Source organism: Budorcas taxicolor, chromosome 21, assembly GCF_023091745.1.
Source record: "Budorcas taxicolor isolate Tak-1 chromosome 21, Takin1.1, whole genome shotgun sequence".
In the NCBI taxonomy this organism is placed as follows: domain Eukaryota; kingdom Metazoa; phylum Chordata; class Mammalia; order Artiodactyla; family Bovidae; genus Budorcas; species Budorcas taxicolor.
The window spans coordinates 60624433-60636665 of NC_068930.1; the positions used below are offsets into that span (position 1 = coordinate 60624433).

Genomic DNA, 12233 nt, shown 5'->3' on the forward strand with positions numbered 1-12233 from the left:
AACGGTAGGATATTAACGGTAGGATTGTGTTTTTTTAGATTTAGGTATCTTACGATAAATTTATCATAAGATAAATTTTCCAAAATATTATTTTTTATCTAGTTAAACACTGAAAGCTGTTTTTATCACTGACTAGTTAGTTGATGATATTACAGAACTACAATTAATAATTATCATCTGATCTTTATTTCATTACTGTGTGAAAAAATCACTTGGTGATATTAAGAAAAAACCATGTATTTTAGCAGAGAAGGCAGTGGCAACCCACTCCAGTACTCCTGCCTGGAAAATCCCATGGATGGAGGAGCCTGGTGGGCTGTAGTCCATGGGGTCGCTAAGAGTCGGACACGACTGAGTGAAATCACTTTCACTTTTCACTTTCATGCATTGGAGAAGGAAATGGCAGCCTACTCCAGCGTTCTTGCCTGGAGAATCCCAGGGACGGTGGAGCCTGGTGGGCTGCCATCTACAGGGTTGCACAGAGTTGGACATGACTGAAGCAACTTAGCAGCAGCATGTACTTTAGAGACAGACATGAAAATCAATACAGATGAAATATTATGATTTAGATTTATTACAAAATAACCCCACCCTGCGGGGGGTGGGGGTGGGAATAAGAGTAAATAGCATGGGAGACAGGGGCATAAAAACCAAAATGGCCAATGTGCTGATATTTGTTATATGTGGGCAACAGATAAATCAGGGTTCTTTATGCTAGTTTCTCTACTTGCACATAAATTTGAAGTTTATCATATTTTAAAAATAAAAAAGTTAATTTTAAAATTGTAAAGGGAGTGACAAGCACTAATAAGCACTATTTTGAGATTTTTATACAGAATTAAATCCATTAATCTATCACTGAATAAAGACTAGAAACATCTCACATTAAGAGGATGTCAGTTGGTCAGAACTTTCCTTCATATACTTCTGAGTTGTGACTTAAAAAAAAACAGAAAACAAGGTAAATATTATCTTCATTACACCATCCAATGTAGAATGCGCCAACATTTTAGATACGGCTAAAGTACTACCAATTATGATGCGTAAGAGTCTTCCGAACTGCAGAGATGTTGAAAAGTGAAAATATGTGCATCTTAGAATTGATAAAATATAGTAAATAACAGGCCAGACTCAGCCACTGCCTTAGTTCTCTGAGCGGGGATCAGAGGATCTGAATATCTATTAGAGATCTTGTGATGGTAAGATGGAGTTTTATCTTTAAAAAAGAGAAAAGAGGATGAAGACCTGTGAACGACGGTTACTGGCAAGGATAACAATATGGGTGAAATTTCTATTTTGAGAGCACTTATACCGCTGGGACAAAGTTAGGTCCTAGGAGCTGATGGTTGAGATTTACGGTTACTCTCATGCCCCCGATGCTGACAGGCCTGTGGTAGCCAACCCCCTCCATCCCCGGGTGTGGTAACGAGCAGAGTGGTTAAGCACCAGCTCTATTTGAGAGTGTGTTCTCCTATGATAAATGGTGTTTTTCCTATTAACTGACAGAACTTTGTAGGGTTAGTCAGGTAACCAAGAAGTATATTCAAAGGACCACAGGGCTTTGTTCTTGCCTTGATCCAATTCCATTTTTCTTTTGATGACTGAAATTTTACAAGGCTTCCTTCACCCTATTTCATGAAAATTTAATTAGTACTGAGGCAAAATTTTCTCCTAAAACCATATTTGATTTCAGTTTATAAGAGAGAATTCTAAATAAAATGAATGGTTAGATCAAAGCTATATGGCTACAAATAGACAAAACGGCCAAGGTAAAGATAAAATCTGCAGTTTTAATATGGTACCAACTACTTTACTTTTCAAAGTAGGCTTCTCTTCTCTTCCGCAGCTCTTCTGAAGTAGGATGTGAACCCGATGTCTGTGGGATATCTTGACATCTATTTCTGGAAGTACCTGAAAACCGAATAAAACACAACAAAGACCAGTTTTATTTACCACGTCATGACGTGTTTATACTTAGGTGAAGGAGCTTTCAAAAAGTTTTCTTCTCAAAACTACTCTGCACCATTCTGTAAATGTAAGAAAGGCTCTGAAAGGTTCAGGGAAAATCAGAATAAGGTAGTTCAACCGCACCTGTGTCCACTGCGGCCACGCCTACTATCAATCTGTGACACAGTGGACGTGAGGTAAGTTCAGTGACCGTCTGGCAGGAGAAATAACTAGCACCACACGTGCTTGCTCTCTACTAATTAGAAATGAATCTACACTTTTTAAAAATAAATAAATTTATTTATTTGGCTGCACTGAGTCAGCTACGGCACGTGGGATCTTCCTTGCACCATGGCAGATCTTTGCTTGAGGCACACAGACCCTCTAGTTGTAGCGCTTGCGGGCTTAGTTGCTCTGAGACATGTGGGATTTCAGTTCCTTGACCAAGGATCGAACCCATGTCCCCTGCTTTGCAAGAAGGATTCTTAACCAATGTACCACCAGGGAAGTCCCAGAAATCAATCTACACTTTTGAAGGCACAGAATTCCTAGAAGTAACTTAAAGTGGATGATTGTAAAATAAACCCACTCTGTATATTTCTTTATCTTCAAACATCTGGGTACTGACATAACTTAAGTATGTTTCTGTGTTCTTACTAAATTATTGCTCCAATCAGATTCTGCACAAATGGTGAAATAATGTGGGAAGAAGAGTAAAGGACACAAAAATGTCTAAAACTAATAAGGCTGTGTCTGTCCACCACTGGGCTAACCTAGCAGGACTCTGCTAATCCAAAATGGGCCTGTGCACCATACAGAGTACTCAGACGTGGCCAGGAGGCATGAGCAGTTCAGAATAAAATATAGCATAAAAAGGATAATTTTCATATTAACAGAAACTCAATTTTATTTAGATACTTAAGGAATTCAATTGATGTGTAATTTCATTAGAAAGTAGAAGGCAAATTCACATTAGACAAAAACAAAACAACCCCAAAAAAAGAAAACCCGTTACACTTTTAAAGTAAGCCCCTTTGAGCAATGTCCTAGACATTTCCCTCTACTTGGATTCCCTGAGGTGGGAGTGGGTGGGGGAAGAGGTGTGGTGGGCTTAAAGAGTGAGCCCACCAAAGTGAGCTTAAGCCAAAAGTTCCACAGCCAGTAAGTTTTAGAGTTTTGTAAAATCAATTTATAGTCTCTGTCTAGACCTTCCTTCACAGCCACTAGAATGCATTTAAATAGCTGGTCTTGGCAAGGGTCCACTGACCTCACAATGATTAGCTCTGTTTAGTACTGTGTTTGCACAGTATTATAACCAAACTGAATGACCAGAAATGAAAATATAACTAGTCTTAATATAACACAAGTCATAAAGTTATATGTATGTTATATGTATTAAACATTATATGTATTAAATCATATCTAAAAAAAACCAATAAATGATTATACATAGCTACTGCTTCTGTGACTGTCAAAGAACTTCTACCAATAGTATATTAATTTCCAGAAGAACTAAAAATGATCTAAATCAATTGCTTCAACAACAAATAAAGTAAGTGTTGGAATATCCATACCTTGCATACTGAGCTGAATGGCCCTGCGGAGATCAGCCTCTTCATCTTCCATGTCAATTTCTTGGCGACTTAGTGCCAGAGCCCTCTGAAAGTCCTCCTCATCCTCGTCTAACATTCCTGTCCCATCATTTACTTCTAAGACGCGTTCTAGATCTGTTTTCTGGACTCTAAATAATAAAAGCACAAATAATAACTGCAGACCATTCTTTCATTGTAATTATAACATAGAGACATTTATAAACCAAAGATTTTTATGTAAGTTGAAAACTTACACATTTTTTTTTGCAGATAACATCTAATAATACAAAGGTCCTATTGTGACATGAATTTGTGTTGGGAAGTATACTTAAATAATTCAGAGAGTTGATCCAAGGTTAAACCAATAAGCTACACTTAAAAAGAAAGGTCTAAAAAAAACCCACCAACAATAAAAGGACCACATCTTCATGTAAATTTAATTCTTGTAATGAAATACTATCATATACCCCACACTGCAGGCTCAGCTTTACCTCTGTTCTTTAAGTTGTGCTAATTCTTCTCCAATAAGTTTTGGTCGATGCATCTGTTGGACCCTGATCATCTGTAGAAGTTGGTCAGCTTCACAATCTGGCAGATCACCCTTAACAACAAATATAGAGTAACCTAAAAAAAAAGGCAAAAATTATCTACAACAGCTAGCAAGTGATTCAAAATGGACTGAAAATGATAGCAGACAGAGAGGCAGCACAGCAGCGGGGAGACCACAAGCCAGGGAGTGAGGAAGACCTGGGCAAATAATGGTTCTTACACTTACCAGTGGGGTGGTCTAGGACAAACTACTCAAGGTCTTTAAGCCTCACTTCCATATATATAAATTTCTTCAATTAGTCTTAGTTGGATCTTTCATTGTGGCACGTGGGCTTAGCTGCTCAGTGGCATGTGGGATCTTATTAATAGTTTCCCAACCAGGAATCAAACTCATGTGCCCTTCATTGCAAGGCAAATTCTTAACCACTGGACAACCAGGGAAGTCCCTCTAAACCTCTTCACCTGTAAAATGGGAATAGCCATCTCATAGAGTAACTATGAGAAGTATTTGAATCTGAAAAGGGCTCTAATTAAGTAAGAACAAGGAAACATACCTAATTTGTGCTTAATAATTTGTGCAGAATCTGACTGGGGCAATAATTAAGTACGAGGCTTCCCTGGTGGCTCAGTTGGTAAAGAATCTGCCTGCAATGTGGGAAACCTGGGTTCGATCCCTGAGTTGGGAAGATCCCCTGGAGAAGGGAACGACTACCCACTTCAGTATTCTGGCGTGGAGAATTCCATGGACTGTATAGTCCACGGGGTTGCAAAGAGTTGGACGCGACTGAGCAACTTGACTTTCACTTTTCATGGAAATATACTTAAAACATACTAAAACAGTGCTTGACCAAGTAGCTTACTCCCTAAGTGACAACAGAAAGGCAAGGAAAGGACTGAGGAAGAGCACAGAGTGCGCACTCAGACAGCCCGGGTTTTAGCGCCCTGGCTCTTCTGTTTCCTAACTGCCTCTGTTGATCACTTCACCCCTCTATGTCTTGATTTCTTCAACTGTTAAACAGATTATGCTGTACCTTCCGCAGAGTGCTGTTTGAGGACATGATCAGAGGATGTGTGTAAAAATCTGCAATATGGGTAAAATGAGTTATCTGTGGAAATAGCTGACCCTGACACACACCTTCCCTAACTGAAAACAGGACCTGGAAAGCCAATACCCTAAATTCTAGTCAAGGTGCTGAAGATGTGGTTCATGTTTTGAAAAAATTACATTTATCCAATGTAATTTTTTAACTAATACAATTCTGGAAAGCCAAGGTTTTCCCAGCTGGATACTCCATACAATAGCCAAATAAGGGTGGACTATACCTAAGCCATTTTGATCAATTTTCATTTTTCTACCATAAATTTTCTTCAACTTTGGTGCTTATTTAGCTTCGCTGGTGGCTCAGATGGTAAAGCATCTGCCTGCAATGCAGGAGATCTGGGTTCGATCCCTGGGTCGGGAAGATCCCCTGGAGAAGGAAATGGCAACCCACTCCAGTATTCTTGCCTGGAAGATTCCATAGACTGAGGAGACTGGTAGGCTACCATCCATGGGGTTGCAAAGAGTTGGACATGACTGAGCGATTTCACTTTCACTTGGTGCTTATTATAGATATTCTTTGTGAGCATTAACAGAAAATGAAATTTTTAAAAAAGATTAAAAGGCCTATTAATGGAAAAACTCAAGAGTAAATCATAATACACTTAACACTTTTTTTCACAAGGACAAGTATACTCAGAGTTCAGACGGCTGAACAGGTTTTATGCCAGTAAAACTGTTTTCTAGGTTGTGGATACACTCTGTTAGCTCCCCATGCTATTCCATGAAGAGCATCATGAAGAGCAGAAACTGCTTTACAGAGGTGACACTGTGAGGATCTAGGGTTTTATTCAAGATTAGATTTCATTCTAAGTGTGCTAGGAAGCCACTGAAGGGTTGAAGAGTGAAAGTATGCCACAATGTGCATTATATTTTAAAAAGAGCACTCTAGGCTGCCTTCTCAATGTAATATATAGCAACCAATGTGCAAGAAGAGTGGGGCTTATGAAAACGGAAAAACGGACAGCAAGTATGGGGAGAAAAAAAAATCTTTTGTAAACATATTCAGATTGAAATGCTTTCTGGACTTCTGAGTGGAGATGAGAAAGTTAGGGGTTTGGTGTTCGGGGTAGATGTTGATAAAATCTAAGGAATTATGGCAGATAGACTTTATTTAGAGATGATATCTAAAATAATGGGACAGCACACAGTCAAGAAGTTGTCCAAGACTGACTCTGGGTCACTTCATTAGTTAGAGATTAAAGAGTAGGATCCATAAAAGGCATCTGAAAGAAGCAGCCAACATGACATGAAGCAAACTAGAGCATAGTGGCTTGGAAGAGGAGCAGAGACAGGATTTCAAAAAGGGAAGATGTAGTTAGGAACAAAGGTTTTAGGCATAAAAGAAAAGAGATAAAGTATATAAAATCGAAGACATTACAACATAATGATCCTACATGAAAACTGGAGAGACCTACATGACAACCAACCTAGTAGCAATAAGCATACCAGTGCACAGACTGCGACCTCGAATCATCATTACTAAAGAGGAAGGAAACACACAAGACTGAAAATTCTTATTATATGACCTAAAAAGGGCTTCAAAAGGCGAGAGTGGTCATTTCAAACGCTTGAGAGTCAAGTTGAAAAGGTTCCCACTCATCCAAGACGTGACAATATTGAGTATCAATAGTAATTACAAGAGACTAAAGCATATGAACTATGGTTTATTTTATTTCAGCTGTGCGGGGTCTTTGTCGCTGCTTGGCCTTTTCTCTAGTTTTGGGGAGCAGAAGCTACCCTCTAGTTGTGGTGTGCACACTTCTCATTGCAGTGGCCTCTTTTGCTGTGGAGAACGGCTCTAGAGCATGGGCTATATAGTAGTTGCAGCTCCTGGGCTCACTAGTTGTGGTTCCAAGTCCAGACCGCAGACTCAATAGTTGTGGTACACAGGCTTAGTTATCCCATGGCACGTGGGGCCTTCCTGGGCCAGGGGGTGGAGCCCGTGTCTCCTGCACTGGCAGGTAGATTCTTTACCACTGAGCCACCAGGGAAGACCTGAGCTATGATTTTAATACATTAGTTTACAATGACACCACAGAAACAAACCAACCGGTTACCTTTGGAGACAAGATACTATGACCAAATATTTAAAACTGATAAAAGGCAATAAATATTTACCCTGCTTTTTCTATATGAACTATATACTTCAAGATAACCAAATAGTTGATGAAGGATAGTCTATTTGTATAAAAGTCCTCCAGCTAATAAATGAAGAAATGATGGAAATCTAATTAATGAAATAACAGACTAGGCATTTATTATTAGCAGCTACTCCAATCACAACAAGAGAGACAACTGGACATTAAGTGCCACACCATCCATGAAGAGTCTTCTGTCCTCCCAAAATGAACTTAAATCTGATCAAGTCTCTAGATCTAAGGACCAGTCTATTGCTCATCAAGGGCTCAGAGGAAAAAAAAAGATGCAACAGGCAAAATCCAGAATGTGAGAAACAGAACAAATGACCCATTTTTTTTTTCAAAAGAAAAAGGAAAAAATTAAAGAGAAGAAACCAATTGATAGGTTTTAGAGACATAGCAATCCAAAGCAATCAAAGACCCTTATTTCAACCTGGTTTAACTATATCAAAAAAAAAAAAGAAGAATCCAAAAGGAGATTGGAGGACTTCCTTGGCGGCCCTGTGCTAAAGCAGGAGAATAGGTTCACTGTCTGGTCCAGGAAGACTCCGCATGCCATGAGGCAACTGAGCCCAGGTGCCACAACTCCTGTGCCCACATGCCCTAGGGCCTGCGCTCTGCAGCAAGGGCAGCCACTGCAATGAGAAAGGTGTGCACTGTAACGAGAGGGCAGCCCCCGCTCGCCACAAAGCGAAAGCCTATAAGTAGCAGTGAACCCAGCACATCCAAAAGCAAATAAGTGGATACCTTTTAAAAGACTACTGAGAAATTTAATTCTTAGGTAGGATGACAAGGAGTCTCCTCCCAAGGAGGAGAAAGGGGTCTGGGGCGCTCGAGGAGGAGAAAGGGACAAACATTTTTTCCTATATTCCTTTGTCTTAGTCACATAAGACTTTTTTTCCCCCTTAAACCCGTGGTGGATTCATGTCAATGTATGGCAAAACCAATATAGTATTGCAAAGTAAAATAAAGTAAAAATAAAATTAAAAAAAAACAAAACAAAACACTGAGTTGTTATGACAACAATCTATTTTGCCTAAGACTAACTTTCATGAGTCTCATTTGCACTCATCTCACATGCTAGCAAAGTAATGTTCAAAATTCTCCAAACCAGGTTTCAACAGTATGTGAACCATGAACTTCCAGAAGTTCAAGCTGGATTTAGAAAAGGTAGAGGAACCAGAGATCAAATTGCCAACGTCTACTGGATCATGGAAAAAGCAAGAGAATTCCAGAGAAACATCTACTTCTGCTTTATTGACTATGCCCTTTGACTGTGTGGATCACAACAAACTGTGGAAAATTCTTAAAGAGATGGGAATACCAGACCACCTGACCTGCCTCTTGAGAAATCTGTATGCAGGTCAGGAAGCAATAGTTAGAGCTGGACATGGAACAATGGACTGGTTCCAAACAGGAAAAGGAGTATGTCAAGGCTGTATATTGTCACCCTGCTTATGTAACTTATATGCAGAGTACATCATGGGAAAAGCCGGGCTGGATGAAGCACAAGCTGGAATCAAGATTCCTGGCAGAAATATCAATAACCTTAGATATGCAGATGACACCACTCTTATGGCAGGAAGTGAAGAGGAACTAAAGAGCCTCTTGATGAAAGTGAAAGAGCAGAATGAAAAAGCTGACTCAAAACAGCATTCAAAAACCAAGATCGTGGCATCCAGTCCCATCACTTCATGGCAAATGGAGAAACAGTGGGAACAGTGACAGTCTTTATTTTGGGGGGCTCCAAAATCACTGCAGATGGTGACTGCAGCCATGAAATTAAAAGATGCTTGCTCCTTGGAAGAAAAGCTACGACCAACCTAGACAGCATATTAAAAGGCAGAGACATTACTTTGCCAACAAAGGTCCATGTAGTCAAAGCTATGGTGTTTCCAGGAGCCATGAATGTTTGTGAGAGTTGGACTATAGAGAAAGCCGAGTGCCAAAGAATTGATGGTTTTGAACTGTGGTGTTGGAGAAGACTCTTGCTAGTCCCTTGGACTGCAAGGAGATCCAACCAGTCAGTCCTAAAGGAAATCAGTCCTGAATATTCATTGAAAGGACTGATGTTGAAGCTGAAACTCCAATACTTTGGCCACCTGACGTGAAGAACTGACTCATTGGAAAAGACCCTGATACTGGGAAAGATTGAAGGCAGGAGGAGAAGGGGACAACAGAGGATGAGATGGTTGGATGGCATCATTGACTCGATGGACATGAGTTTGAGCAAGCTCCAAGAGTTGGTGATGGACAGGGAAGCCTGGTATGCTGCAGTCCATGGGGTCGCAAAGAGTCAGACGCCACTGAGCCACTGAACTGAGTAAAGACTAACGAGTGGGGCCTTCGCTGCCCTCTTCTGCTGTCTGCGTCAGAAGCTTCCCCTCTTTTCCACTGTCATAAAGCTTCCACCACAGGAAGCTCTGAGTGCCTAAGCCTCGTCTGTGGTCCTGACGCAAAATTATCTTCTTTGGAGATAACAAATAGGACATACTATTCACCTAAGCTATCACTGCTTAAAAAAAAAAAACAAACAGGCAATGAGAGATTTGAGTTGGCTAGCTGGTGCTATTAAAGAATTGTAATTAAATGTTTATATGTCATTAGAGTACTGTGGTTATATGTATATTTTTAAAAAGTCTTTGCTTTTAAAGATTTTAATTTAAAAAATCTACAAAGATGATGAGTATTTTCTTAGAATAAACTGGAAACAGAAGTGGGTAGGGTATAGGTAAAGCAAGACTGGCCATGAGATATTTGTTGAGGTTGGGCGAAGGGTACATCACATTGTTTTCTATACTTTTATACTTGTTTGAAACTTTTGATAAGAAAATTTTGTTTCATTCTCTTTAAAGGAGGGTATACTAAACTATACTCTCAAAAAAGATGATGTCAAAGGAAGATTGAGAACTGAATACTGCCATTGGCAAATTGGAGGTCACTGGAGACACTAAGGGGGTTTTCAGTGACATGTTGGTTATCACAGTGTTGCTGCAACAAGGTCACGCACAGGAGACCATACACGAGAGATGATTCTAAGGAGAAAGAAAAAATGGGAGACTGCGGCAGTTTCCTGGCATTGAAAGCAGTTTTTTCTTTTTAATCAGTGGAGAGAAAGAGCTTACTGCTCTACAGTAGGAATAATAAGACAAAAGAGGGAGCCCACACAGAAGAGTAGAGCAACAAAAGCAGAAGCGAAGGTCCTGACTACGTGGGAGCCGCTGAGATCTAGCCCCAGAGTGGAGACGCTGGGCCTGGTTAAGAGCAGGGAACAGCTCACCTACTCTCATAGCCTGAAAGCACAGGAAGAGACAGAATCAGGGTGATGATCTGCTGATAGAAGAACAAGGATGTTCTCTTTTAATTGCTCCTGTTTTCACAGTAGAATATAAAGGACAGCCATAAGCTAGGAGTCAGGAACAGGGAGGGGATGCTGAGAGGTCTGAAGAAGCTGTGCAGTCATCATCCTGGGAAGTGGTAGGTGAGCTTACTGCAAGAATGTGGTAGGGATATCAAGTAGCACTGAAGGCTCATTTGAAATTTGTGATCCTAAATTTAAAGCAAAATTGATCATATTTTATACTGCATCTTTAACCATGCTCAACTACTCTGATGGAGGAGGACTGGACAAGTCCAAGATTGGATTTTAACCAGGGTTGGGATTTTTGTCATAAAAGTATGATGGAGGGAGAAAGAGAAAGGAGCTGAGAAGCGCAACCATGTGTTATAGCAATAATCACTGAATGATAATGAATTATAATGATGATTACAGAAAACAGGTGGAATAACATAGGAAGTAAGGACCTAAGGGGAATGTTTAGGCTTGTAATAGGGTTTAAAGAATTGTTACAAAGGAAAAAAAAACAGAGAGAATATGGTATAAAGATAGGAGACAAAAGTCTAAGAATAGGATGCTTATAATTAGAATTTGAAGGTGGTACAGTTATTAGTAATGGCAAGCAAGAGTGAAAAACAAATGATCTTTGAAAGAAGCAAGAGATTGGATTGGACTGATTTTTGATGTAGAAATCACCAAGAATGGTGAAAAGAGTTGAAGGAAAGCCATTATAGTGAGTGAGATCCTAAATCTTCAATGGAAAAAGAAGATCAGACTTTCAAAGACTGCAAAAGAGAAAGGGGTAGACTTTACTCTAGTGATATATACTTCAAAGGAGCTGCAGTTTCTAGGAAAGAAGAGTGACCTAGAAGGGGTAAGGATGAACAAGAAGAATACCTAAGCCTTTCCTTGGCTCTGTGGTATGTGGGGTCTGGAAGACAAAAAAGCCGTAACATAGAAGGTCTGCAAAGGAATCAGCCTCATCAGGGGAGGGCCAGGTGTCAGCAAGAATGCCCAAAGAGCAGGATGATTCAAATCGCAGCCTAAAGCTTACCATATAAAACAAAGATTATTTCCCTGCTTCTGCCACAAAAGCACTATTGTTACACTTACTTGTAAAGAGAAGGTTTTATTTAGCCACACTCACTTCTATTGAGACAGTTCCTACACAGTTGGTATACTCACTTCTAGTGAGACAGTTTCATTTAGCTACTTCAAAAAATAACATAAAATGTTCAGTCTTTACTTACCTTCCTGTTGTAACTGAGCCAAGAAAAGTGCAAGGTATGTGTCTGAAATTAATTCTGGACCCGTCAAAAGAGAATTCAAGTTGAACCACTGGAAAACAAATTGTCAATATTTAAGTTAGTACACATTGTAATTAATAAGTTTCACATGCTATGAACTGATATACCCCCATCTAAACTTAGTAAGACTGTTTAAACACTGAAAACATGTCAAATTAAGATTTTTAAAAAGTAATTAAATCATACAATTTTTAAAAACTGAAATAAAATGTTGCAATTTTATCACTATTAAATGTTTTAAAAGTTTGCTTAAAGCCATAA

General features: G+C 39.5%; 1 protein-coding gene across 1 annotated transcript in view; it reads right to left on the reverse strand.

The window, feature by feature from the left end:
- ATXN3 (ataxin 3) overlaps positions 1 to 12233 on the reverse strand; it is a 34290-nt gene that overhangs the window by 11507 nt on the left and 10550 nt on the right. The window contains exons 6-9 of the mRNA XM_052659842.1: positions 11916 to 12003; positions 4031 to 4163; positions 3522 to 3688; positions 1815 to 1911 (exon numbers count right to left, since the gene is read on the reverse strand). Of these exons, the coding sequence (XP_052515802.1) occupies positions 1815 to 1911; positions 3522 to 3688; positions 4031 to 4163; positions 11916 to 12003 (485 nt within the window). The remainder of the gene's footprint in view (positions 1 to 1814; positions 1912 to 3521; positions 3689 to 4030; positions 4164 to 11915; positions 12004 to 12233) is intronic.